This window comes from Pygocentrus nattereri, chromosome 22 (assembly GCF_015220715.1).
Source record: "Pygocentrus nattereri isolate fPygNat1 chromosome 22, fPygNat1.pri, whole genome shotgun sequence".
NCBI lineage: Eukaryota > Metazoa > Chordata > Actinopteri > Characiformes > Serrasalmidae > Pygocentrus > Pygocentrus nattereri.
This window is the reverse complement of record NC_051232.1, coordinates 25,189,926-25,215,535: the sequence shown is the minus strand read 5'-3', so window position 1 is coordinate 25,215,535 and position 25,610 is coordinate 25,189,926. Positions and strand designations below refer to the sequence as shown.

Sequence of the window (25,610 nt, the reverse complement as noted above, 5' to 3'; positions counted from 1 at the left end):
TAAGTATATACTTAAAATGATTACTACAAATAACTAAACACTACTAAATTATATTTAATGTTGAAATACATCAAATACAAACACATTTATACAAGTGTTTCCCTGTTTTATATATATATATATATATATATATATATATATATATATATATATATATATGTGTGTGTGTGTGTGTGTGTGTGTGTGTGTGTGATTTCTTTTACATTTTCTATATATTTCAAGCATATCATTAATGTGCTATTTACATTAGCATGCTTCTTTTTTGCCATTCTGATCCAGTAAAATCCCTTACAAAGCGCATTACGGGATACTCTACTAAAACTCCAGCTCCAAAAAGAGCTTAAAGTACATCATTAACCTCAACTTTTTCATATTTTTGTCCATTACAGTCCATAACAGCACGTCATACAGTGTCCAAAATCATATAAGCAAACTCATGAACAAACTGGATAAATAAATAATTTCTTTAAACACTGTAAGACCCCAACAGGACATGTATTTGATCTGATTTACAAGTAACTTGATAGGTGACAACCTAATCTATTTATAGCTTTTAGAGTAAAAAGAAAAAATGGATTCTTAAACCATTGCTATTGGGGTCATGGTTCAGCTTTCAGGTCCTTGGACTAAGGTCCTGCCGTCTGTTCCTGCTGCTGTCAGCCAATTTAAAATGACCTCTCTAAAATGATGTCCTTCTCTCTGTCTTTCGCTCTCTTTTTTTAAAAACAAATAGTGTGGCTTGTGTGGCTGTGGGACAGTGAGGGTCACACGCTCTATGCTCTAGAGAGCAAGGTCAGGGGTTGTTGGGTTACTCCAGATTGAGAGCCATGTGGAGACTAATCTGGCACGCCAGTCAAAGCTGATGCAGGTGCAACCTTGCTTGACCACATCAGCGTGATTGTATAAAGTGCGTTCTGATTTAATGCCTTTCCCGAAGCGAACATCCGTTGAACGGTCCAAACTTCAGACGATCTTATAAAATGCTTCCCCTGTACTCAGCACTCCTGAACTGCATTAAAGCACTTTGTAGTTTTATGCCACTCTGCCCCTTAAAGAACAGGCGACACGGTCGCTACAAAGAGAGAGAGAGACAGAAAGAGACACTCGTACGTCCGCTCTGAGCGACGAGAGTGCGGTAAAAGAGTGATTTGATTGGTGAGGGACAGGCTTATAAGGGTTTTTTACTGGACGCCTGTGTATTTGTGTTTACTTAGGGGCTGATGGAGGCGGGGCTATAAAACAGTTTATGTTTATAGAGTGATTCATTAAGATGAGTCAGGATCCAACACGGGCTGAGAGAAGACTCCTCTGTCTTTTTGAAACATTAAAACAGTGAGAGGGTGAGAGATAGAGGGTTAGTTGGCCAGACAGGAAATTCAGCCTTGCATAGATAAATACAGATATGCGTAATGCCTGTGATGTTTTGAAGGTTATCCTTGGCCTAAAAGCACTCTTCTTCCCCTCAGAAGTGCAGATGGATCCTGTGCAATAAAAGAGCAAACATTATCCAGATGAACACTCCTCTCCAAATAATCCAAATGGGGACAGCGGCTCAGCTTTGGGCAAGCTATCACCCCTCACCGCCACCCTGGGCCTAGACCTCCCACTCTGAAGTCTAGACTAGGCTCCTAAAGAACAATAAAGTCCCAAGAGCACTCCAATATTCCAGCAAGCACTCCATCTCTTCATCTCCGAGAATAGGCTTCATACAAACGGGAATGCTAGCTTATTTGCGCAGATGACCTTTTGCAATTTTGCCTCTATGGAAGAAGTCTAATTAATTGGGGCAGCTGGGTGGAGATAATCCTTCTTTGGAATTGCTGGAAAAGTCCCTGGCATGGATCACTCCTCTGACACTAAGTGATGGCATCACACCCTGTTGCCAGGACATCGGAATGGCTTCCGAAAGGAACAACAGAGGTGCGGAGGACATGATGTCCACTCTGAGCCAGCCAGGAACACTGCCACAAACGGTGAGGCAGCCAGACTCTGGCCCATGTGGGTCCTTCCAAGTATGCGGTGAACTCCTTTAGAATGTCAGCCTATAGCTTGACTACCCCAAAAAATTCACTGGATGTGTGCTGGACAAAGGGATGATGGATAAAAGGACGATAAACAAAGGGATGACCAAAGAGAGATGTTTTTTTGAAGTGGAGTACTACCATTTCTGTTCAATACCCTGCCCTTTAGGGACCTACTGCTCATGCACAATTACATGCTGAATTACAAGTAAATTGATATATCACAAAGTATCCTATTTAGCAATTTTCTAAAGAGTTTGTTCTTCTATCCTTGTGATTAGGGTCTTCTTGCTTTAGGTTTTAGGTCCTTGGCTTAAGGTCCTGTAGTCTATGCCTATGGACCATCGTCCATCGGTTTAAAATGATTCTGACCTCTCTAAAATGTCATCTTGCAGCTTGGCCACGCAAAGAAATTATCATTTATTGGACAATGAAGGTGTGGGTGAAGGGACAGTAGAGGTGTTTGAGGTTTTCTTAAAGTGGAGTCCCACAGGGGTGTCTGCTGGGACCATTCCTATTTATCAGATTTTCAGCTTTTATTCAGAGCTCATGAACAGAGCTTTTGGAAGACAAACAGCAAGAAGCAGAAACCAGAACTTGGAGGCAGATCTCTTATGGCATAGTTGAGCTCAAAACTGAATTTTCTGCTAAAGTTATAAAGACCAAATAAAATTCCTGCATGGCCAGTGATTCACTTCAACCTGAGGTTTTTGCCACCTTAGGGTATATACTTGCAAACTAAAGATGTCACCAACTTATAACCATATTCTCTGAAGACGTCCATCTGGTTAGCATACTGAATGGGCCTGGTCAACTGAGAAAATGGACAGCACTGCTTAACTTCAGACGACTGAAGCAGAACAGACAAGGCAGACGCCTGCACATCTTTATAGAAACGAAATATGGGCACACCACAGATGACACCAAAAGTAACCGCATTTTCCCACAAAGTGCCTTGAGTGTATTCTGAAAGTGACCTGTCGCCATGGTGCACCAAAGAGAATCAGCTGCAGGAGATTTAAAGGCACTCCATCACCAACCAGTCATATTCGGATGGTTGAAGACCACCCGGCAGGCAAAAAGCAGTACGGTCAGCTACAACTAGGTCATTTCTCTGCAGGAGGAGAGAGTTGGAAGACTGACTGAAGAAAAAGCTTCATGGGGTAAATGCTGTCGACACATATCTGTTCCTGTAGACTAATTGACCTGGATCTACATCGGCAGATTGCTCCGTCAATGCTCTGTCCAGTTCAGACTTCTAAAAACACAGCGACCAAAGCTTATAAATAGTTGGCAAAGTCACTGTTTTGAAGGAAATGATCCAGTCTCAACTGAAGCACTTGAAGTGAATGTTTTTGCAGTCTCAGTTTAAGCAGGATTTCAAATGTCCACTTTTTTTTTTTTTTACATGACCACTACCAGCAAATGAGGCACTATACGTCAAAAACAACACAGCTGGTTTGTTTTTGTGGCTCACTGTCTAGGTGTACGTGTATATGTGGACTTGTATGCGTGTGTGTGTTTGGCCAGAAACAGCACTTTCCTAAAGGTGGCAGCAGAATCAAGCAGAGGAAAAGAGGCAGCTTGAGAGGAAAAGAGAGAGATGAAAAGAGGGGGGTGAGAGAGTGAAAAGATAAGGTGATGTAATAAGGGGAGGGGGAGTGAGCGTGTGATACACGGAAATGGCAGGGTGACGGAATGTTCCAGCAGCTCCTGCTGTGAGACACACATACGCATCAGCCCTGTTTTGACAGGAGGGGGTTATGAAAAATATCGTTACGCTACAAATTCCTCCCCTCTTGCTCCTCCACCACATGCCACCTGCTAAAGCGGCGGGCTGTGGCACAGAAGCATTATAGCGTCCTCCCTCATGACCCAATCACACAAACACATACCAAAGCATATCTTCGCTGTGGGAACAAAACCATACATCTTCATAACAGCAACTTTACAGGAGAAGCAAAAAACCTCACGTGTACTAGAAGTTAAAGTTACAAGATTTAATTTTGGACCATTTCTATTCGTCCACTCATCGTGAAATTTTATACGTAAATGACAAAAATGGAGATACAAGTTTTTTTGCATGACAGTAACGATATGCATATTTTATATTTACTGTAGTGATGTCAAAGTTAACACCAAGAATGCGTTTTCCTATGATGACCCTTTGAGCCATCTGTAGCTCTAACCTGAAGCCCAGCTGTTCATGCATACAACTTTTAAATAAAAGAGCTTCATTGATGGCTCTCTTGTTAAAATAAAAGCTAACGCAGTTTATCATTGCAGGACGTAGAGTGTTAAGAAAGCAAAACACAGCGCCACAGCTGTCAATTTCAGTACTATCAGTAATGTTAGCACTAGATGATGCTGTTGAGAGACTATGCTGAAGCGAGGATATGGATAAATTAACGAGACGTAATGTAAGGGCATGAAAACACAGAGGACTTGGACCATGCAGCCACAGTTACTTTAACTAGACATCACTGATGAAAACTGAAAATTGCATTCGCTCTTTTCAGGTTCCAGAGTTTCTGAACCTGTGGGCTGCGGACCACAAGCAGGCCTCAAAGCACCCTTTGGTGGTCCTCAGGCCAACACTGAGGAGGAACAAGTGGCCAATGATGGCACTTTGTTATAAAAATCAGTGAAAAAGAACTAATTTTAAAAAATATATAACATGTTCTCAAACTGTAAACAATATTAATACAAGTCATGCAATAATGCTGCACTGTTCTGCCTGATATCAGGTATAAAGCAGGCGTATGTTCACCAAACCTGTTGATGTTTAATGTTCAGTGATATACATCGTATGTTGTGGCACCTGAAAATTGCTGTGCTGAGAGTTTCCCAAAAATGATTTTTAAAAATAGAAATGTTTTTATTTTCTTTTCCTGTGGGGCTTTCTAGTGATAAACAAATGGACCTTGAGGTGGAAAAGGCTGACAACCTCTGATGTCCATGATGTTATTAAATTACTACAAGTAATAAATACATAGATGGAGCTTAATTTGTCCTCTCATACAACAATAAAAAACATGCCCTGCTTTTTAAATGAAGAAAAAAAATCTTTCTTTAGGGTCAGATTTGACCAAACATGGCAAATACGCATAGCTTATTAATCATAATTAATCATTTTATTTTTTGGTAAGTGTATATGTGCATAATATACTGTCATACACATTATAACAGCTCAAAAATATTCTTTTATTCTTTTATGCACTTTGTTATATTGTTATACTGAAGTAGATTGAATTGATTTGAATTGAATTGATTTCCCACTTAAATGAACACCATCAAGCTGAGGAAACCAATCTAAACAAAGCAAACAATACCAGACACATAGAAACCTATACAATATAACCTCTTCAGTTTAGATGCAAAAAGAACAGGAATGAAGACATAGAGGGATGGAGAGACAGGGGAGAAAGGGAGAGAGTAAGGTGATGGAGTGATGTAGCTTTTCTCCTGGTGTGCAGCTCCACAATACATCACACTGGAGGGAAATGGAGAGGGAAAGGGAGAGAGAGAGAGAGAGAGAGAGAAGGCAAGGCCTAATCACTTTTTCACTCATTAAGAAGGCCCAAGCCTCCTGAATCATTAATTACACCAGCAAGAGAGAGAGAGAGAGAGAGAGAGAGAGAGAGAGAGAGAGGGAGAGAGGGAGAGGATACAAAGGTGGAGTAAACAGAGCAGGAACAAGGGAAAAGAGAGAGCAGACGAGGAGGCAGAAGGGAAGAAGGATAGAGGGAGTGGAAATAAAAAATAAGCAAGTGAAAAAGAAGACAGAGTGAGGGAAGAGGGTGAAAGGGCATAAGGAAGAAAATAGATGGGCGAGGAGAGGGAAGATACAGTGACAGGAGAAACGAAGAAAGCTGAGAAAAAGAGAAATGGGGGGGTGGAGAGACAGAGAGAGAGACGCTTAGTCATGACGCTTGTCTCTCCTCTCCCGTTAGAATCACACAAATACTCTCGCCTCCTTTAAAGGGCCCATATCACGAAAGCTTTCCTTATTGTTTCTGATGTCACAAAGAACAACACCTTTACATATATCCACCTATTTGATTAGACTATTCGATTAACATCCAGTATAGAACATCCAATCAGAAAAGAGCTCATTCACATACAATTGTCCTAAAGGCACAGTAACAAATTGAAGAGATATTGAGAGGCTGGAAAATAAGCATGTAAATATGAATTATGACTTTTTTCTGGTGCATAACATTATACAAACAAAACTGAATGTCGGGGAAAAATGAAAGAGTTTGAGTGTTTGTGTACAGATAAGACAAAGACCACACACACACACACACACATACCTGCTCTTCAGATGCTGAATGCTGCCCAGGCACTTAAACTGACCATTGACCATGATCGCCATCCGAGTACACAGAGCCTCACATTCCTCCATACTGTAGAGAGAGAGAGAGAGAGAGAGAGAGAGAGAGAGAAAAGGAAGAGAGAGAGACATGCACAAAATCACAGAGAGAGACAGATTGACAGACAGCCAGGTTGATAGAAAGAAAGAGAGATAGACAGACAGATTGATATATTTGTACAGACAGGATGATAGAGACAGATTAATAGAATGATAGAGACAGATTGACAGAGACAGAAGGATAGAGACAGATTGATGGAGAGAGGGACAGAGACAGAGAACGATAGATTTATACAGAAATAGAATGAGAGACAGATTGATGGAGAGAGGGACAGAGACAGAGGACGACAGATTTATAGAGATACAGAATGAGAGACAGATTGATGGAGAGAAAGAAAGACAGAGAGACAGATTGATGGAGAGAGGGACAGAGACAGAGGATGACAGATTTATACAGAAACAGAACAAGAGACAGATTGATGGAGAGAAAGAAAGACAGAGAGACAGATTGATGGAGAGAGGGACAGAGACAGAACGATAGATTTATACAGAAATAGAATGAGAGACAGATTGATGGAGAGAGGGACAGAGACAGAGGACGACAGATTTATAGAGAAACAGAATGAGAGACAGATTGATGGAGAGAAAGAAAGACAGAGAGACAGATTGATGGAGAGAGGGACAGAGACAGAGGATGACAGATTTATACAGAAACAGAACAAGAGACAGATTGATGGAGAGAAAGAAAGACAGAGAGACAGATTGATGGAGAGAGGGACAGAGACAGAGAACGATAGATTTATAGAGAAACAGAATGAGAGACAGATTGATGGAGAGAAAGAGAGACAGATTGATGGAGAGAGGGACAGAGACAGAGGATGACAGATTTATACAAAAACAGAATGAGAGACAGATTGATGGAGAGAAAGAAAGACAGAGAGACAGATTGATGGAGAGAGGGACAGAGACAGAGGATGACAGATTTATACAGAAACAGAACAAGAGACAGATTGATGGAGAGAAAGAAAGACAGAGAGACAGATTGATGGAGAGAGGGACAGAGACAGAACGATAGATTTATACAGAAATAGAATGAGAGACAGATTGATGGAGAGAGGGACAGAGACAGAGGACGACAGATTTATAGAGAAACAGAATGAGAGACAGATTGATGGAGAGAAAGAAAGACAGAGAGACAGATTGATGGAGAGAGGGACAGAGACAGAGGATGACAGATTTATACAGAAACAGAACAAGAGACAGATTGATGGAGAGAAAGAAAGACAGAGAGACAGATTGATGGAGAGAGGGACAGAGACAGAACGATAGATTTATACAGAAATAGAATGAGAGACAGATTGATGGAGAGAGGGACAGAGACAGAGGACGACAGATTTATAGAGAAACAGAATGAGAGACAGATTGATGGAGAGAAAGAAAGACAGAGAGACAGATTGATGGAGAGAGGGACAGAGACAGAGGATGACAGATTTATACAGAAACAGAACAAGAGACAGATTGATGGAGAGAAAGAAAGACAGAGAGACAGATTGATGGAGAGAGGGACAGAGACAGAGAACGATAGATTTATAGAGAAACAGAATGAGAGACAGATTGATGGAGAGAAAGAGAGACAGATTGATGGAGAGAGGGACAGAGACAGAGGATGACAGATTTATACAAAAACAGAATGAGAGACAGATTGATGGAGAGAAAGAAAGACAGAGAGACAGAGTGATGGAGAGAGGGACAGAGACAGAGAACGATAGATTTATACAAAAACAGAATGAGAGACAGATTGATGGAGAGAAAGAAAGACAGAGAGACAGAGTGATGGAGAGAGGGACAGAGACACAGAATGATAGATTTATACAAAAACAGAATGAGAGACAGATTGATGGAGAGAAAGAAAGACAGAGAGACAGAGTGATGGAGAGAGGGACAGAGACACAGAATGATAGATTTATACAAAAACAGAATGAGAGACAGATTGATGGAGAGAAAGAAAGACAGAGAGACAGATTGATGGAGAGAGGGACAGAGACACAGAATGATAGATTTATACAAAAACAGAATGAGAGACAGATTGATGGAGAGAAAGAAAGACAGAGAGACAGATTGATGGAGAGAGGGACAGAGACAGAGAACGACAGAAACAGAATGAGGGACAGATTGAGAGCCAGAATGATAGAGACAGAAAGAAAGAGACAGATTGATGGACAGACAGATTGATAGAGAGAAAGGGAGACAGACAGACAGACAGAATGATAGACAGATTTGTACAGAGACAGAATGATAGAGACAAAGAAAGAGACAAATTGACGGACAGAAAGAGAGACAGAATGAAAGACAGATTAAGAGAGAGAGAAAAATTAATAGTGAAGTTAGATTGATAGAGAGAGACAGATTGAAAGTGAGAGGCACGTTCACAAAGAAAGAGAGAGAGAGACAGACAGAGAGAGAGACAGAGAGAGAGAGAGACTTTAATATAAGATAAGAGAACACAACAGAACAAAAACAGCGTCTGAGTGCTGATAATCTAACAGATCAATAACAGCAGGTCCAGCACTCAGTGCTGCTCTATCACTGTGTATGATTCAGAGACGCAGCCGCACACAGAGGATTACTAAAGCATTACTAATGACAGTGCAGGCTGTGCATGGGGAAACTGGTAAATGGAACATTGTTGGGAACACCTGGTGTTGTTATGGGCGATTAGGGTTCTAGGTTGCGTCTGCAGAAGAGATAAAGTGATCACATCAGGACTCTCACACACACACACTCACACACACACACACACACACACACACACACACACACACACACACAGGCTGTCTAAGAGCGTGAACTCTGGAAGGCTCAGTTACAGTTAAGGATTAAGGATGAAAGTGTTATCACGTGTAGATAGATCATAATGAGATGCACCTGTGTGAGGTGTTTGTGTGTGCGTGCGCTCGTGTGTGTAATGAGAGGCACCTGTGTGAGGTGAGGATGACGGAGCGTCCCTCTTTGATCACGCTCAGGATGCAGTCCCACAGGAAACGGCGAGCTTTCGGGTCCATTCCTGTCGTCGGCTCATCCTAAACATACAAACACAAGCATGATCACCCACCACCGTACCAGGTCCAGCAAAGTGAGTGGTTTGTTTTGGAATACTCAGTTCTAATTTTTTTATGTAGCAAACAACATATTTGTGTATATTGCCTTGATTTTATTTGATTTGCTGCTGCAGTGAAATCTAAACAACTGAGGTATCCCACTCTATTACTTCTGCTGCCGACCAAACTGCATACTGGCACACTAAGCAGTGTGCAAAAACAGTACAGTACCATCAGAAGTGCACTCATTAGAGTTTTGGTTTCAGATACAGCATTAAATCTGCCACTGTTCAGTAGCTCCAGTTGCATGAGCACAGCTTTGCTGCTCTTTAGCTGCTTATTAAAAAAATTTTGTGAACATTTTGCGGTGCGTCTATATAAGATGAAATTGCTAATGGTATTTCCTGATTAATGAGGTAGTTGTTGCTTCTTATTCGACAGCTTCTGGTTCTACGTTTCCATTCTACTTATGAGGTATAGAATGGAAATGTGTTTATGTGATGAAAGTTGGGTTGATGTCGATCAATCACTGATGACATCATGAATAAAACCACAAAGGAAGGGAATGCTTTGCAACAAGTGGCAACAAATTCAGCCTTTTACAAGCTGTGAAGCCAAACTCCACAGTAGGGCCCTGGGTTGTACTGCTAATCCTCAAGAAACTTGAGATGTAGATCCTGGAATCTTGCATATTTGCATCCAATTTGGGCACACCTTAGGCAGCCTTGCCAAAACACACGTCCGTGGTGGAGAGCCGGAAAGTCAAAGAAATTTAGAGTGCCGTGAACGAGTAACTCACTTCAAACTTTAAAGGATTGTAGGGTGTTATGCCCCCTCTCCAACGAGTCTTCGAGAGAAGTGAGATGACAATGTTCAGTATCTGATCTTTGAAACACTGTAGATAGTGGAGAAATGTAACCGAACTCCACGGGTCAGTAGAGCGTGATGTGTCCTTTCCAACTAGGATCACACTGGAAATCTGGATCGCAGTGTCAGTCTTTATGAAACTAGAGATACAGACTCTGAAATCACCTGTTAGTCATAATCACACAATCAGCGAACAGTCGACATTAAGCTTACAGCTTCTTCGGCGAGCAGTAAAGTCGATTAGTTGACTAGTCTGCGCAACCCGTAAACCATACAGATAGTTATGTTAACCACCAGTGGTTATGAGGAGCATTCGGATGCTAGTACATTGCACATGCAGGTCTACTTATAACCCGCTACTTTCTATATCACTATATCTTTTCTCTTGTACACAGACAAAAGGAAGTGCACATATGCCCATCAAAGACTTAATTTCAGTCTCTTTCTCTCTTACTCGCTCTCTGTCACATACACACACAAACAAACACACAACCTAAATGAAGGTAAGCCACACTCTGGTTTTTTGATGGCATTTGGAAGCAGGAAGGAAACGGCCAAAACCACTAAAGGGCAGGACTACCCATCAACAACATGTCCTTACCATGTCTCACATCACAGAGTGTGACATTTACAACCAGCCAACACACACACACACACACACACACATCCATCCTGAGGCTCTTCGGTCCAGGCATGATTACAGGCGGTGAGTCAGACATAGCCACACACTCACAGACGCACACACACACATACATTCACACACACACAACTCTGTCTGTCGGCCATAGGATTAGCATCACAATGCCTGCGCTCAACCCGCGTTCAGCCCACTTTCAGCCCAACACTACGGCTGCAGGATAAACCCCACTCCAGGCCTATAACGTTTTCAGCCTCCAGCTCATAGAAACCAGGCCACACACACAAACACACACACACACACACGCACACACACACACACACACACACACAGTTAGTATTTCTGCCTTTGTGGAAGGTTTCCATAACCAGAACAGGAATCAGAATTAGAATAAAAATTTGAGTCAGAATTAATTTTAGTATTAGAATCAGCATCTGCATCACAATTAAAATTAGAATCAGAATTCGAAGTAGAATTCAAAGTAGAATCAGAATCAGAATCAAACTCAGAGTCAGAATTAGAATAAAAATTATAATCAGAATGAGAATCAGAATTGCAATCAGAATTAGAATCTGTACTAAAATTAGAATTAAAATTACAATTAGAATGAGAATTAGAATGAGCATAAGAATCAAATTCAGTGTCAGAATTATAATCAGGATACAAATTACAATGTGAATAAGAATTAGAATCAGAATTACAAGTAGAATTAGGATCCAAATTAAAACCAGAATCAGAATCCCAATTGGAATCTGAATATTATTATTGTTTTAAGCAGGAAATAATTTAAACGGAATGTATCCTGGCAGCAGCTTCGTTAAAACACAGCAATGTAATAATGCATTAAATTGCGTTAAAAAAGAAGGATGTAGTGCATGTAGTGAAGATTTTTGCTGTACTTATGGAAAACTCTATGCACAGACCGACAGTATGTACAGATGTACACGACACACAAAGAACACAGTGAGCCACTCCACTGCACTCTGTTTCAGTTTATGTGAATGCTGTTGGAACTAGAAGATCTCTCTAGCCTCTTTTTACTTCTCTAACTACAGCTGCTTTAAAAATTAATGCTCATGTTTTCCATCATTCATGTAATTCCAACATGTGGTCCTCACAAAGAGTTAAATACACACCAGCACACCAACACTCCTCACCCCCCGTCTCTCGCTCTCACTTCTGAGTTTGGCTTGAGCCAAAGTTTGACTGAACTTTCTTTGTTCTTAATCTCAGAGAAAGCGGAAAGTAGCAGACTAAGATCAAACAGCAGCGCTGTCAAACTCCACACACAGCAATCTTAACCAAGCACATTCTCCCACGTCTTCCTCTGAATTAGAGATTGGCCTCCGCTGGAGCCGGGCCATCAAAAGACACCCTTCTAGGACTCTGTGTCTTCGGTGCTTAGTTAGCATGCTTGCTAAGCACGTTCAAACTCATGTTTGTCCATAACTGATCTTTTATGGAAAACAGCAGCGGGTGCTGCCAGTGCAATCACACTCCCTAATCTCATCTTTAATTAGAGTCCAGAGAACGACGGTGGGGACTTATTTGGTAGATTTTGTGTTGGGATTACGTTTCCTCAGAGCCGCGCTGGTCTGAATGAGATTTTAATCCCTGCAAACAAGGCGCTGTGTGCTTTAAATTTAAAACACTAGATTGGGTCATATTCAAAACCACATTAAAAACGTCCCTGACCTCTATTCCTTCTTTTTTGTCATTCTTCTGCTTAATTCATTCTTAATCCATGGGGAAATTCAAAGTGTAAGTGTGTCTGAGAGTGTGAGAGATAAAGAGAGTGAGTTTGGTCTTGTGTGCTGCTTTGAGTTTGAAGGAGGCCAATAATTGCTCCACATCTAGAATATACTTATTCCAGGACCGTACATAGTGATCAGGGTCAGACTGATAGACAATAAAATTGGTTGCACTATGAACGATTTTTATTTTTTGTTAAAATAGTACCATTACTAAGGCAGGAGAAAAAAAAACATGGGTGTCCCTGAAAAAGACATCATTTTGAAGACTTCAAAGATATTGGTGCTTTCACAGATGTGCAAGCAACTCTCTTGCACCCCCCCACACCATGAATCAGACCCTGGCTTTTGAACTTTACGCTGGTAACAATCTGCTTCTTCCTTGGCCTAAAGAACACGAAGACGATTACTTCCACAAACAGTTTAAAAAATAGACTCGTCAGACCACATTACACATTTCTACTGAGCATCAGTCCATTTCAGATGAACTCCAGAGAGTCCAGAGAAGTCAGTAGCATTGCTGGATATTGTTAACATATGACTCCACACAATAATGTCCTATCTTGTATTTGTGGGTGCAGCGATGGACGTTGTTTATTGACAAGATTTTTCAAATCCAGTGCTGTCTGAAGATCACGGACATTCAGTTGTGGTTGTCTGCCTTGCCCTTTACGCACAGATATTTCTCCAGATTCCCTGAATCTTTCGATGACATTATGCACCGTAAAGGGCAAAATACCTTAAATCCTTACAATCCCTGATTATGCTGCTGGTGCCTTTTTGGCAAAGTAGTGAGTCTGGATCATTCCTTGTTCAAAAAGCTCTAAGATTCCCTGGATGCTCTTTTTATATACAAGCATTGCATCATCTTTAAGGAACGTTTTTAAATGTTTCATAATGTTCCTAGCTTTAAATTGCCCCTGACCAGTTGAGAAAGAAATGAAATGTTATCTATCAAGCCTATTTAATATCCAAACCCACATAAAATGACTGATATGGAAAACTAGTTAATGTCTCACTAATGTCTTAAATTTTGTACAATAAAACTGTAGTCATGGATGTGATGGTATTTTGTAGAATGATAATAATTCCAAGTTTAACAGTGTGAGAGTTTTAACGGTTTTCAAGTTAAGTTTTAAAGGTTTTATACTGATATTTTTTTAATCCTTTAGTCAGTTATAAAATTTAGCATCTTAAAATTACATTTTCATATTGTCCACTAATAGTCCATAGTGAGGCAAGGTCTACGTGTGATGCTGAACTAAAACAAGCTACTACTTTTATTTATTAAAGACTAATGACTGTTATCAGCTGGTCAGCTGAGAGGAAATAAAAGGACTGGTGGGTGTGTCCTACCAGAAATACGAGAGGCGGGCAGCCAATCAGAGCCATGGCTGTGGAGAGCTTGCGTTTGTTCCCTCCGCTGTAGGTCCCAGCAGATTTGCTGGAGTATTTCACAAGACCCAGTTTTTGTATGCCCCACTGCGCCACCTGAAGAGAGAGCGAAAGAGAGAGAGAGAAACAAAGAAAGTGTCCATGTTCAAAGTCCAAGTCCATTTAAAGGTATGAAATATGTTTTCAACTCAAGTCTGAACCATTTTACTAAAATGAACCATATATCATATTGTTTCTCTTATGTAGTAAGAAAAGTACACAAAACTTCAAATTGTTTGGTATTTACTGTGTCCACTCTTTCCCTTTATTACAGCTTCCATGCTTTTCAGGAGACTCACTTTCTGCAGGGATATTTTCCACAATTCCAAAGATCAGTCTTAGTTTCTCAGCATCCAAGAAATTCTAAACACTAACGATGCTGAGACCCACAGTGTTCTCACAGTGGAAGGATGGACCGAAACACCTGTGGATGTTTTCAGATCTGAATCAAGAGTGGAGCTTGATGTTCTCCTCTGTCTCAAAGACGGAAGCTTTAAGTAGTGTATATCTGATGGCGGCAGTTTTGTCACAGTCCCAGATAAAGAGAAGATAACACTCTGTCTCTTAACCAGTGAACACACAAGTAAACATATCAACATATACCTATCTATCTATTTCTCTGTCCATCTGTCCAAAGCAGCAGGCCAAAAATCTAATTTGCAGTTTCACTTTCACCCAAATGCAGTGAATCAGTCAAAACATGTTTGGTGTCCAAAGTTTGCTTCTTTAGTTGCACAAGGCTACAAGACTAATGCTGCTAACATGTAATGGAAGAATATAGACCCCTTGTTAGTATTCATTTAAGATTCAGGCTTTAAGACAGGTGTAACTGTTGTATTAGCTAAGCTGCCTACTTCTGCATATTTTATGCTAAACAGCAATTTGAGATGGCTTAAAAAGGCTTGAGGCATGTGTGTGAATTGGTGGGAAATACAGTTGTATTTCACATTTCATTCCATATTTTGTTGATTTTTGAAAGTGTAAATAAATGAATCTTCAATCTTAAATGAAACAAATTTTAATGCTCAATTTCTATTCATCTGCTGAGTTTAACATATTTGGAAAAACATACAGTACTGTGCGAAAGTCACACACACACACATATATATATATATATATATATATATATATATATATATATATATATATATAATAGTGATTTTCTGGATGTTCATGTGTTTGTTTAACCATTTTCAAACCTCTCCTGGAGGAAGCCCAGTATTATATGTAGTCAAAAATCAACTCCTGGTTTGACCAATCAGTGCTGCAGTAAATTGAGCTCATGATGTAATTGATGACATTAACACGTCTCTGTGGCGGCTGTGAAGGTGTCAAGGAAAAATATGGACACAAGAAATTCTTGTTACTTTTTATTGTTTTTATGTTTATTTGAATTATGAATACGACTTTATTCTAATGTATACTGTGATAAACTCACTGCTGAGGTAAATCGTTTAAAAATTAGCTTAGATGCCTAAAACTTTCTCACAGTAATGTAACTGTGCATTAAAATATGCAGAAGAGTGTTCTCTTTAGAGAATGTCTGAACTTATTTCACACAGAAAATCAGCAGAACAAAATTTAACCAAGGGTGCCCAAACTTTTCCCTACGATTATAAGTTACTATTACTGGTCACAACATTAGTATTATAGCTCCATATGAAGGCAAAAGCAAACATATCTTGGCTGACCACCAAGTTTAGGATAAGGACAGAAACTGAAAATACAGCAATACAGCCTGGGGGGGGGGGAGAAAAGATAATCTACTTCCACATTTGGAAAGACTCTCAACATATTAGATTATATTACTGATTGCCAGGTACATAACAAGTACCTACTTAACAAGTCCTTTACTTAACAAGTAAAGTACTGCGCACTATTCTGATCTACTTCTGAATCATAGCCAATTTCCAGCCTGTGTAGCTTGCGGAGGTTCAAGATCAAGTGTAGGCGTTGCTTCCTCTCCATGACAGTCAGGTTTATCATCGGTGTGACACATTCAGTCCTGTGTTCAAACAGTTTATTTATCCTGTTTTCATTCCATTGATGGAGAGCCTGCTGTTTGGAGTCTCCTGATGTTCTTCTCTAAAGACATCTCAGTATAATCCCGCAAATAATTCTCTTCTTTACTGAAGCTGTCTGTAATCTCATTAGTACGGAAATGGATTAGTTTTGTATTTGCTGCATTTCTATATACACAACGCAGGGCCATGCATTCCCTCTATACTGTATCCACACCACATCTCTGTGTTATGTGTGTGTGTGTGTGTGTGTGTGTGCGTAAGAGAGAGAGAGTATATATGTATTCATGCAGAAGACTGATCATGACATGTGGGTTTGTATCATGAGAAGCTGAAGACTTCTAAGACCGAACTTTGAATATCCCTGCACATGAAAAACTGAAAGCAAGTCTCATTACTTTACATTACATTTATGGCATTTGGCTGACGCTCTTATCCAGAGCGACTTACAATTTGATCATTTTACACAGGCAGGCCAAGGCGGTGTTAGGAGTCTTGCCCAAGGACTCTTATTGGTATAGTGTAGGGTGTTTGCCCAGGTGGGGATTGAACCCCAGTCTACAGTGTAGAAGGCAGAGGTGTTAACCACTACACTATCCCAACCACGCTTAATGAGAAATTATGGACACAAGTTTATTTTTCAGACGTGTAATCAAGCTAACTAATGTTAGCATGGTGGCAAATTGTATCTCCTTGCTCTTTACAACCTAATTAGCTTTGACCAGCAACGTCTCCAGAAAAAGATTAAAGTTGCAATAAAGGTAAAGGTAAAAGCTAAATACTGACATTTGAAATTATGTTTAGTTGTTTTGTGTCATTTTTTGTTACATCACATATTTTCTGCTATTTTTCCTTACATGAACAAGTTAATAACATGTAAATAAACAAATGTTAGTCTATATATATATATATATATATATATATATATGGGATGTATTTTTATTATTTGGTACTGACAATTTCAGCTTTGAGCAGAACTCAAAAAGCTAGCCAGTACATGATTAGAAAAGACAGCTTTGAACAGCTACACACATGATTTCCATAATTATTACGCAATGATTTTCAGACTTTGGGACACATTCACTCCAAAGCAGGAATCTAACTGCTACCATGTGGCCATGAGGGCCATGGAGGCAGTCTCACTTCCTGCTCTAAAATACAGGGGTGCTCCACCTGTGAACTAAAACTCGGGAGTGGCATGAAAACATGTGACTGTTTTTAAATTTAAAAACTAGACCCATGATGAATCTAATTCTTTGAAAAATATCTTTTAAAAAAATGAAAAACAAATTATTATTTTTTTTTTTTAGCTTATTACAATCTCAAATAACGATAAGGGTCTAAGTAGATCATGACATTAAAGTGTAAATATCTAAAGTCTGATTACCTTTTTTTACTGTAGGCCTGCAGTTTGAACTAATTAGGTATTACATATAGGTATGCGCATATTTAATGCAGACATAATTCATAGAGGGACTTATTTATTATTGTTTTCATGACAAAACCATCTTCAAAATGGCAAAAGAAGTAGGAAAAAACATATATATGGATATTATTCTTAGACACCAATGCTGACATATATGTAATACTTGCAGGACATATAATATGACTCCATGTCCCAACACAGTGTATTAAACAAACCACTGTGTGTGTGTGCGTGTGTGTGTGTGTGTGTGTGTGTGTGTGTGTGTGTGTGTGTGTGTGTGTGTGTGTGTGTGTGATGTCACAGGGCAGCAGGCTTTAGTTTAGTGAAGCTGCTGGCGGAGTTGTTGGAGCGGAGGCAGGGTGGCACCAGAAGAGACAAACATACAAAAGGCCACTCCTGTGTGTGAGTGTGTGTGTGAGAGAAAGAGAAAGACAGAGTGTGTGTATGTGCCTGTGTGTGTGCGCCAATGGGCACTCTGCCCAGGCAAGACTGGCCACGGGATCAAAGGCTGGTGTACTGACAGCACAGGCACACATACACACACACACACACACTTTCATCTCATTCTATCTTCTGTAGGGTGGACCACTGCTCACACACACACACGCACACACACAGAGTTCAGTGTGAAAGATTCAGCAGATCGCTGAGCTTCATCCACACACTCATACATTAAATATGAGCGCACACGCACACTTGCCCACACAAACACACACCTGTAGAAAGGTGGACACAGAGAGAGTAAAAGACTCAGGTTTGGTTACCGTGGTGACCTCCCGCTCTGGAACCCCCCTGAGTCGGGCATAAAATTCCAAATGCTCTTGTCCGGTCAGCAAGTCATCTATGGCGTCAAACTGAGGACAGTAACCCATATTCTGATGAACTTGGCTCATCTCTGTACGGATACTATAGAGAGAGAGAGAGAGAGAGAGAGAGAGAGAGAGAGAGAATTAACATTATCATCATTACTATTATTCTTATTAAATCAACTCAAACTTTACTATGTCTTCAATTTTCTTCTTGGTCTGTCCATCTAGTCAATTCTTTTACATCTACACGTGCTTTCCATTATTTTTACAATGTTCATTCCATCTATCTATCTATCCATCTACTCCCCTCATCCTTCATACTCCATCGTTTTCCTTTCATGTAATGTTTATTCTGTTCACTCTGACGAAAAGATAATTATCTTTCCCCACAATCATTCAGTTTTCCACAAGGGAGCGCTATTAAGCAAAGTTTTTTAGCACCATTGCATGCAAGGAAAGTCACACCAACAGTAATGCATGCATGGTTGCAGTCATAATCTCTCTGTTCTACATTAAAATAAGTTAAGACATTCATAGTAAGACATAAATATGACATTTTTCTGTAATTTCTGCGTAAAACTTATTTATTTACCGAGTTGCAACAACAACAACGAAGCAAAAATCAAAATGACATCACTCGACCAGGGCACCGAAACTTCTGCATGCGACTAAATATGACGCTACAGCCCCAAACTTGACAACTTCTGGCCATTTTGTAAATTTGCGCATGGTTTACTGTTTGTAGTACATGATGGACTACAATTACCATAAACTCTAGCACTGTTACAGTAGCTCACAAGTAACTGGCTGAATAACTGACTGCAACTCCCATAAGCACCTATACCCACCAAAATATCTGAATGCACTTAAATTTCTATCGCACATGTGTGACTGTGATCTTTCTTGTGCTCACACAGGATTCAGTCCTCCTAGCAACAATAAATGCAACGACCTCAAATGCAACAACACTGTGGCACTGCACAGCACTGCACGCACACACACACACACACACACACACACACACACACACACACACACACACACACACACACACACACACACACACACACACACACACGCACACACACAGCCCCAGGTTCAAACAATAGCTGTGCAGCTGTTCTGAGTAAGTAAAGACATCATCCAGTGAGGCTGGGAAATAAACTCTTATTTAAAGAAACTCGCTCTCTCCTTTCAGACAGCCACTCAACTCAACCGACCTCAGAAAGACAGACGCGGGAGGGAAACGAGTGCAGAAGAAAGACGAAAGATAGACAGTGAGTGGAGGGGAAGGACAGAGAGACTTAGTTTTCATCTGTGCTGCCGTGGGGCATTTGGAATTCACGGTGGTGACCACCTTAGCCTGACCACACACACATACACACACTCCATCAACAGAGGAAGAGAGAGACAGATGGATAACCAAAAGTTAGGGATCATATAAAGGATTTCAAAATGATCATTTATTATTTATTTAAAAATGAAATGAAAGATATTTTTTCATATCGCCAAAAATGTATTCAGCGTGTTCATATTTGGTGAAACATTTCAGAACGGTTTTCATTTATCTTTACACAGAATTTTGTCATTACAAACAGAAACACGTCATTCCAGACTTTGCTGTCTGCAGTTTTGCTTTATACCAATACGCACTTGAGCTGGACTAAAGCTTCAATGCAAGAGTAAGAATCAAAACAGTTAGACTAGAAATCTCTGACCTTAAGATAGTCAATGTAACAATATGCTTAAGTTTAAATCGAGATCTAGAAACAGTGCAGAACTGAATTCCTCTACGTCTTGCTTGTCAGAACTTTTTTGCAGTTTTTATTTTTTTCGTTTTTTAAGTCTAAATAAAATAAATACAATCAAAATTTCAATGTAGTCCCAGATGTGTCATGTAATAACATTTAATTCAAGTCATTTTGGAGCTTATCTATTGACATTTGACAAAGTTTCCAAAGTTTTGTTCCAAACAAGAACAAAATCAAACATCGTTTGCTGCGAGACGCTCGCTCCATTTGATAGGCTTTTGCAGGCGATTCTCATCTTTGCTACTTCTCTTTTTCCTGACTTGCTCTTTTGAATTGAAAATCGGTCCTTTGCTCATGCAATATTTATTTTGCTCCTAAGCTTTGCATGTTTCTGGGAAGGTCTTACACCAAAAAAAGGTCTCACAATGAAAAAAGTGACTCAAATATGTGCATAATTTCCACATGAATAAATATACGACATCAATACAATTATCACCAAAAGTAAACAAAAAAACATTATGTTGCTGTTCGTATGTAAATGATGTACATATCTGAAGAAAGAAAATTCAATGCTGCACTTCTTTCAGTGTGGAAGAAGGCGCTGACTCTAAATGTCTATTGGTCAACTGATTTCAAAGCGATGGGTCTTCTGACCTTTAGTCACACCCACACAATGAACCATAGAATGTCACCAGTATGGTAAATGAGCCTATCAGCTGTGTGTATACGCACCTGTATCCATTGAGAAAAGCCTCTCCTCCAGAGGCTGGGATGTCTCCGGTTAGCATTTTAAACGTGGTGGTTTTACCAGCTCCGTTTATACCTAACAGGCCAAAACACTAACACACACACACACACACACACACACAGTAAACGATGCATTTTAATTTAAGACACTCTGACCGTTTATGCCTGCTTGTTCCATCTAGAGTCTAGAGTATCAGGATTATATCTAGATAGAGATTAAGTACAGATGTAAGTGTAAATGTACTCAATGCACATTTAAAATATATTTATGGTACACATCCATTTGCACTTTGCCAGTCTGCATCATGTTTCTTTCAATGAAAAGCTCCAACAGATCCGTGCAGTGTAAAATGCAATTTGTGCTTGTTTTGTATGTCCTTCTGTTTTTTTCTTCAACAATGTTAAAATATATTTTGAATGAAATATGTATGATTACAAAGCCAGAGGAAACTAGTGATGGTTTTTATTATTTGTAAATGCTATTTTTATTCTGGCACTTGTAGACAATATTTTGAGAAGAGGGAAGCTGCAGTTCTGTCTGATGCATCTCGGCATGGCCATCTTCGTTGAGAGGTATGAATAGTTTTCATAGCAGGGGGTTCTCAACCCTTATTGCTCACTAGCAACTGACCGCTGCGCCACAACATTTCACAAACCAATAGAAGAGTGTCATAGTTCATTTAATAAAAGGCTAAGTAATTACAACAACAAGCAATTAAAAACAGCTAAGTATATCCATTCTGTCGGCGGATCGGCCACTAGGGGGCGAGCAGAAAAGAGGTTAAGGAAATCAACAACACCATAAGAAACTACAACCATATTTTAACCGTACAAACCATGTTTTATATAGAATGTGAATAAGTGACTGTCATGTTGAAAGCCGATTTGCACTTTACCGGCTGCATAGGAATCTAACTGCATTTGTCTATCCAGTGTAAATGCATGCGGTTAAAATTCCGCATGAAGCGACCAGGTGTTAATTGGTTTCTGAAGCTCTGCTACTGGATTTATTATCACAATTAGAGCATATTTTTGTATTAACTTAGTGTCTCACTGACCTCAGCAGCAGGTACACCCACGCAAATCCTGTCCACAGCTGGAACCTTCTTACCAGAGTACACCTACAGAAAGAGAGAGAGAAAATTTCCAAGTGCTTAGCAACAGCATTTTTCATGGAGAAAAAACAGCAAGGCAAGCTTCCACAGCATGATGTGAAAGTTAAAGTAGACCACTGTGGCTCAAAATTGTTCCATCTTAATAAGGAAGACAATGTCAGATAATCAAATCCAGAAGGCATCCGTGAGCCTCTGGACTGGAGGTAATCGTTCTGGATTTAGGCTTGCAGGCCTTGTGGATATTACACTGAACGCTGTGTTGACCTTTCGTTATTAGGTTTAGCAAATCATGATCAACGTGATCAACGTTTTGGTGCTCTGACATCATCATGCCTTTGTAATATTCACATACATCATTATGACAGGGTTATTATGGCACAGGCTGCATAAAGGCTGGGTTAGGAAATGGAGCATATACACTGCATAATGTAATGTAATGCAGTACATGTTTGGGTCCACCAGAGGGTGCTGATGTATTCTCCGATATTTTTCAGCACATATTTGTCAGTTTCTGTCTTTCTATCATTCTAGGCACTTGAAGCTACAACAAAATCCACTAAGGCAGGACATTAGTCGTTCACAAGAGGGTGCTGCCTTCCTCCAGCACCTTTCCATTTCTATATAGACTACATAGAAATTCACATAGACATTTACAGTAATTTGGGTCCACCAGATGGCACTGACCTATTCTCTCTAACTTTCCAGCAACTTTCCATTTCTTTCTTTCTGTCTTTTTTATATCCATCCAGGGAGTCAAGCCTATAACAAGATCCACTGAAATGCAGTACATGTTTGGGTCCACCTCAGTGCCAGCCAATGTAAAGTAAATGATTGCTCAGACACCTCTAGTGGGGGAGCCCCAGTTTGCTGATTGTAACTGAGTCACAGTACTTTTTTTGCAATTTTCTTTTATTATACGTCAATCGTGAAGATGGACAACAGCAGCAAGAACTCCAAATAAAACAAGGTGGCACTGAGAACACAACAATGAAAAAGCTATTTGAGGACATATTCAAGCAGGGGGGGAGTGAGCAATGTTCTCAGGACCCTAATTTACTTAGCTAGCATATTGACTGTCATGATAATGCCATATTTAAGATAAAAGCTTTCACCAATTTTCATGTTATATAAATAATAAATAAAAAATATGAGTAAGAAAATAAACAGTTAAAAAAGCACAGATTTTAGAAAAGTTCTTTTGCATGAAGCCAATAGTGAATGTCTGTGTGTGTGTGTGTGTGTGTGTGTGTGTGTGTCTAGCTGGTCCGCATCATGTAACTTCTAGTCTGAAAACATGTCCCAAATATATTCAGAAATTTTCCAGTAACTTTCCATTGCTTTCCTTCTCTTTCTGTTCTTCGAGGGAGTAAAAGGCTATGAAGAAATCTACTGTAATGTAATACATGTTTGGGTCCACCAGAGGGCACCTACCTCTCCAAAACTGCTCCAAACTTGCCACCAACTCCTTCTTTCTTTCTTTCTTTCTCTCTTTCTATCTTTTGCTCTCTTCCAATTCCTCACAGAGGGTAGCCTCAGGAGAGCCAGCAAACAGCCAAAGGTTTGAATCCTAATGCTAATGCTCTCAACTACAACTCCCTGCAGGTTTTTTTTTTTAAATTTTTTGTTTCAAACAGACTTTTGCAATTTCTCCACTCTACCCCAACACACCTAAACTTATATTAAACCCTGGAGTGAAGAAAGCAAACGAGCAGAGACAGAGGATGATGGGGAGGAGGGAAGGATCATTTGAGGAACAGAAGAATTTGGAGGGTCATATCACAGAAAACTGAACTCTCCATGCTTTCTTAAATAAAATCTGACATATATGGAAACTAAGTTGTTGACTTCATCAGAGTAGCAATGTCAACATTCCTGAGGATTTCACTTCAAACTGAACAGTCCTGTGCATTTCAGTCTGAGTGCTTTTGAACAAGACTCGATCAGAACAGAGCTCTTACTGTTCATTAATGGAAACTATGCAGTAAAAACAGCCCATTTTCAGTTGATCATGGTTTGATGTCAAATATGAACCTGTTTACATATGACCGCCCCAGCCTACAGCAGTTTAGCCTTGTGATGCGGAGTGCTGTTCCTACAGACAGCTTGTTACTGAAGCTGACGATGTAAAATATTAAACATGGTTCTGTTCTGCAGGGAAGCAAACAGATCATTGCACCCTTCCATAGAATCCACATATCAAAAATGAGTGACTCAAGTCTTTTTTTATGATGTTTTGGAGGATTTCATTGCATTTCACTGCTTTTAGAAAATGACTTGCAGTCTGAGGTTTCTCCAGCAGGGAGCGCTATTAAAAAAAGGCATAGACACTAAAAATAGAACAGAGAGTAGGTCAAAGCTGCAACAGATTACATTTGTTTGTTCAAGCTAATTATCTGTAGCGCAGAATTACATCCATCCCTGCTGTTGTACTTTTTCAAAAATGACTCCCACCTTCAAGATCATCAGAAGAGGTGTTTTCTTTGAGCCAGAAAATCTGACTCGACAGAGCACTGCGGCACTGCTGCAGGATGCGAGCACTGTCACATTTTTCATTTGGGCCGGAGTGCCACTTTAAAGGCGCAGAAACAAAAACAGTCTCTTTCATTTAAAAGAACAGAGAGAGACCAAACTGGTTTGTGAAATGACTTTTATGAAGAGTCTTTAAAGAAGTAAAGCTGGCTGACGTATGGAGCCAAGCGCAGAGGGTATGTTCCATATTTCACTTCCTATCAGTAGAGTGCGTTTTCGCCGTTTGTGGTCAATGTGGCCGGTCAGACACTGTTAAACCGCAGCCCATTCAGACGCCCGGGCGGAGCTGGAGTGGGCTGGAGAGGAGCTGATGGGAAATGTACGTGATGATACTTCCTGCCATGGAGACCCTAAGTGTGAAACATCTGCTCACAGCACCTGTGTTAATGATCGAGAGGAGCGCCTGTTGGTGCGTGAATGTATGTGAGGGAGAACATCCTCACTCTTGCGCTCCTCATCTTATCAGAGCAGATACAGCTGTGCACACGCACATTGTACATGCAGTGTTGAGTAGACGCAGCTGGTAGCGATATGCAGCTCGAGGCTGCCAGCTAAAGCTAATCTCATTCTGCTCTCCGCAGGACGAGCTGATTACGGCTCTGTGAGGGGGCGCCGCTCCGACGGGCCTCAAATCAACAGAAATCTGCTTCTAAACACCAACACTCTTCTTGATACTGAAATAAAAGCCTGTGCGAGTTGCTTTGAGTGCCTGGGTATGTTCAGGGAAGAAGACTTTTCCTGCAAATTAGCTTTCTAATTAGCACTACCTAGTAGTGGGTTGAAATTCTCCCTCAGGTATGACTACTAGTAATCCACAAATAAATGCAGATAATGCGACGTACAAGCCGTGCAAACCGCACTGACGTTAGTTCATTTGGCTAACTCAGGGATGTTTCAGTCATGTTTCAAATAAAAACAAACATGTCACAGACCCTCGATCACCTCCCACTGTTTAATACGTTGCCTCTGAAGTACTCCAATTTGTTTTTCAGACAATGGACATCAAGGAATGGCCAATCGTATCTAACT

At 40.2% G+C, this 25,610-nt stretch overlaps 1 protein-coding gene across 1 annotated transcript in view; it reads right to left on the bottom strand.

The window, feature by feature from the left end:
* Positions 1–25,610, bottom strand: part of LOC108427427 (phospholipid-transporting ATPase ABCA1) — a 246,921-nt gene that overhangs the window by 11,010 nt on the left and 210,301 nt on the right. Inside the window, exons 43-48 of the mRNA XM_037532939.1 lie at positions 21,996–22,058; positions 20,923–21,029; positions 18,395–18,536; positions 14,106–14,240; positions 9,373–9,476; positions 6,338–6,430 (exon numbers count right to left, since the gene is read on the bottom strand). Coding sequence (XP_037388836.1) covers positions 6,338–6,430; positions 9,373–9,476; positions 14,106–14,240; positions 18,395–18,536; positions 20,923–21,029; positions 21,996–22,058 — 644 coding nt within the window. The remainder of the gene's footprint in view (positions 1–6,337; positions 6,431–9,372; positions 9,477–14,105; positions 14,241–18,394; positions 18,537–20,922; positions 21,030–21,995; positions 22,059–25,610) is intronic.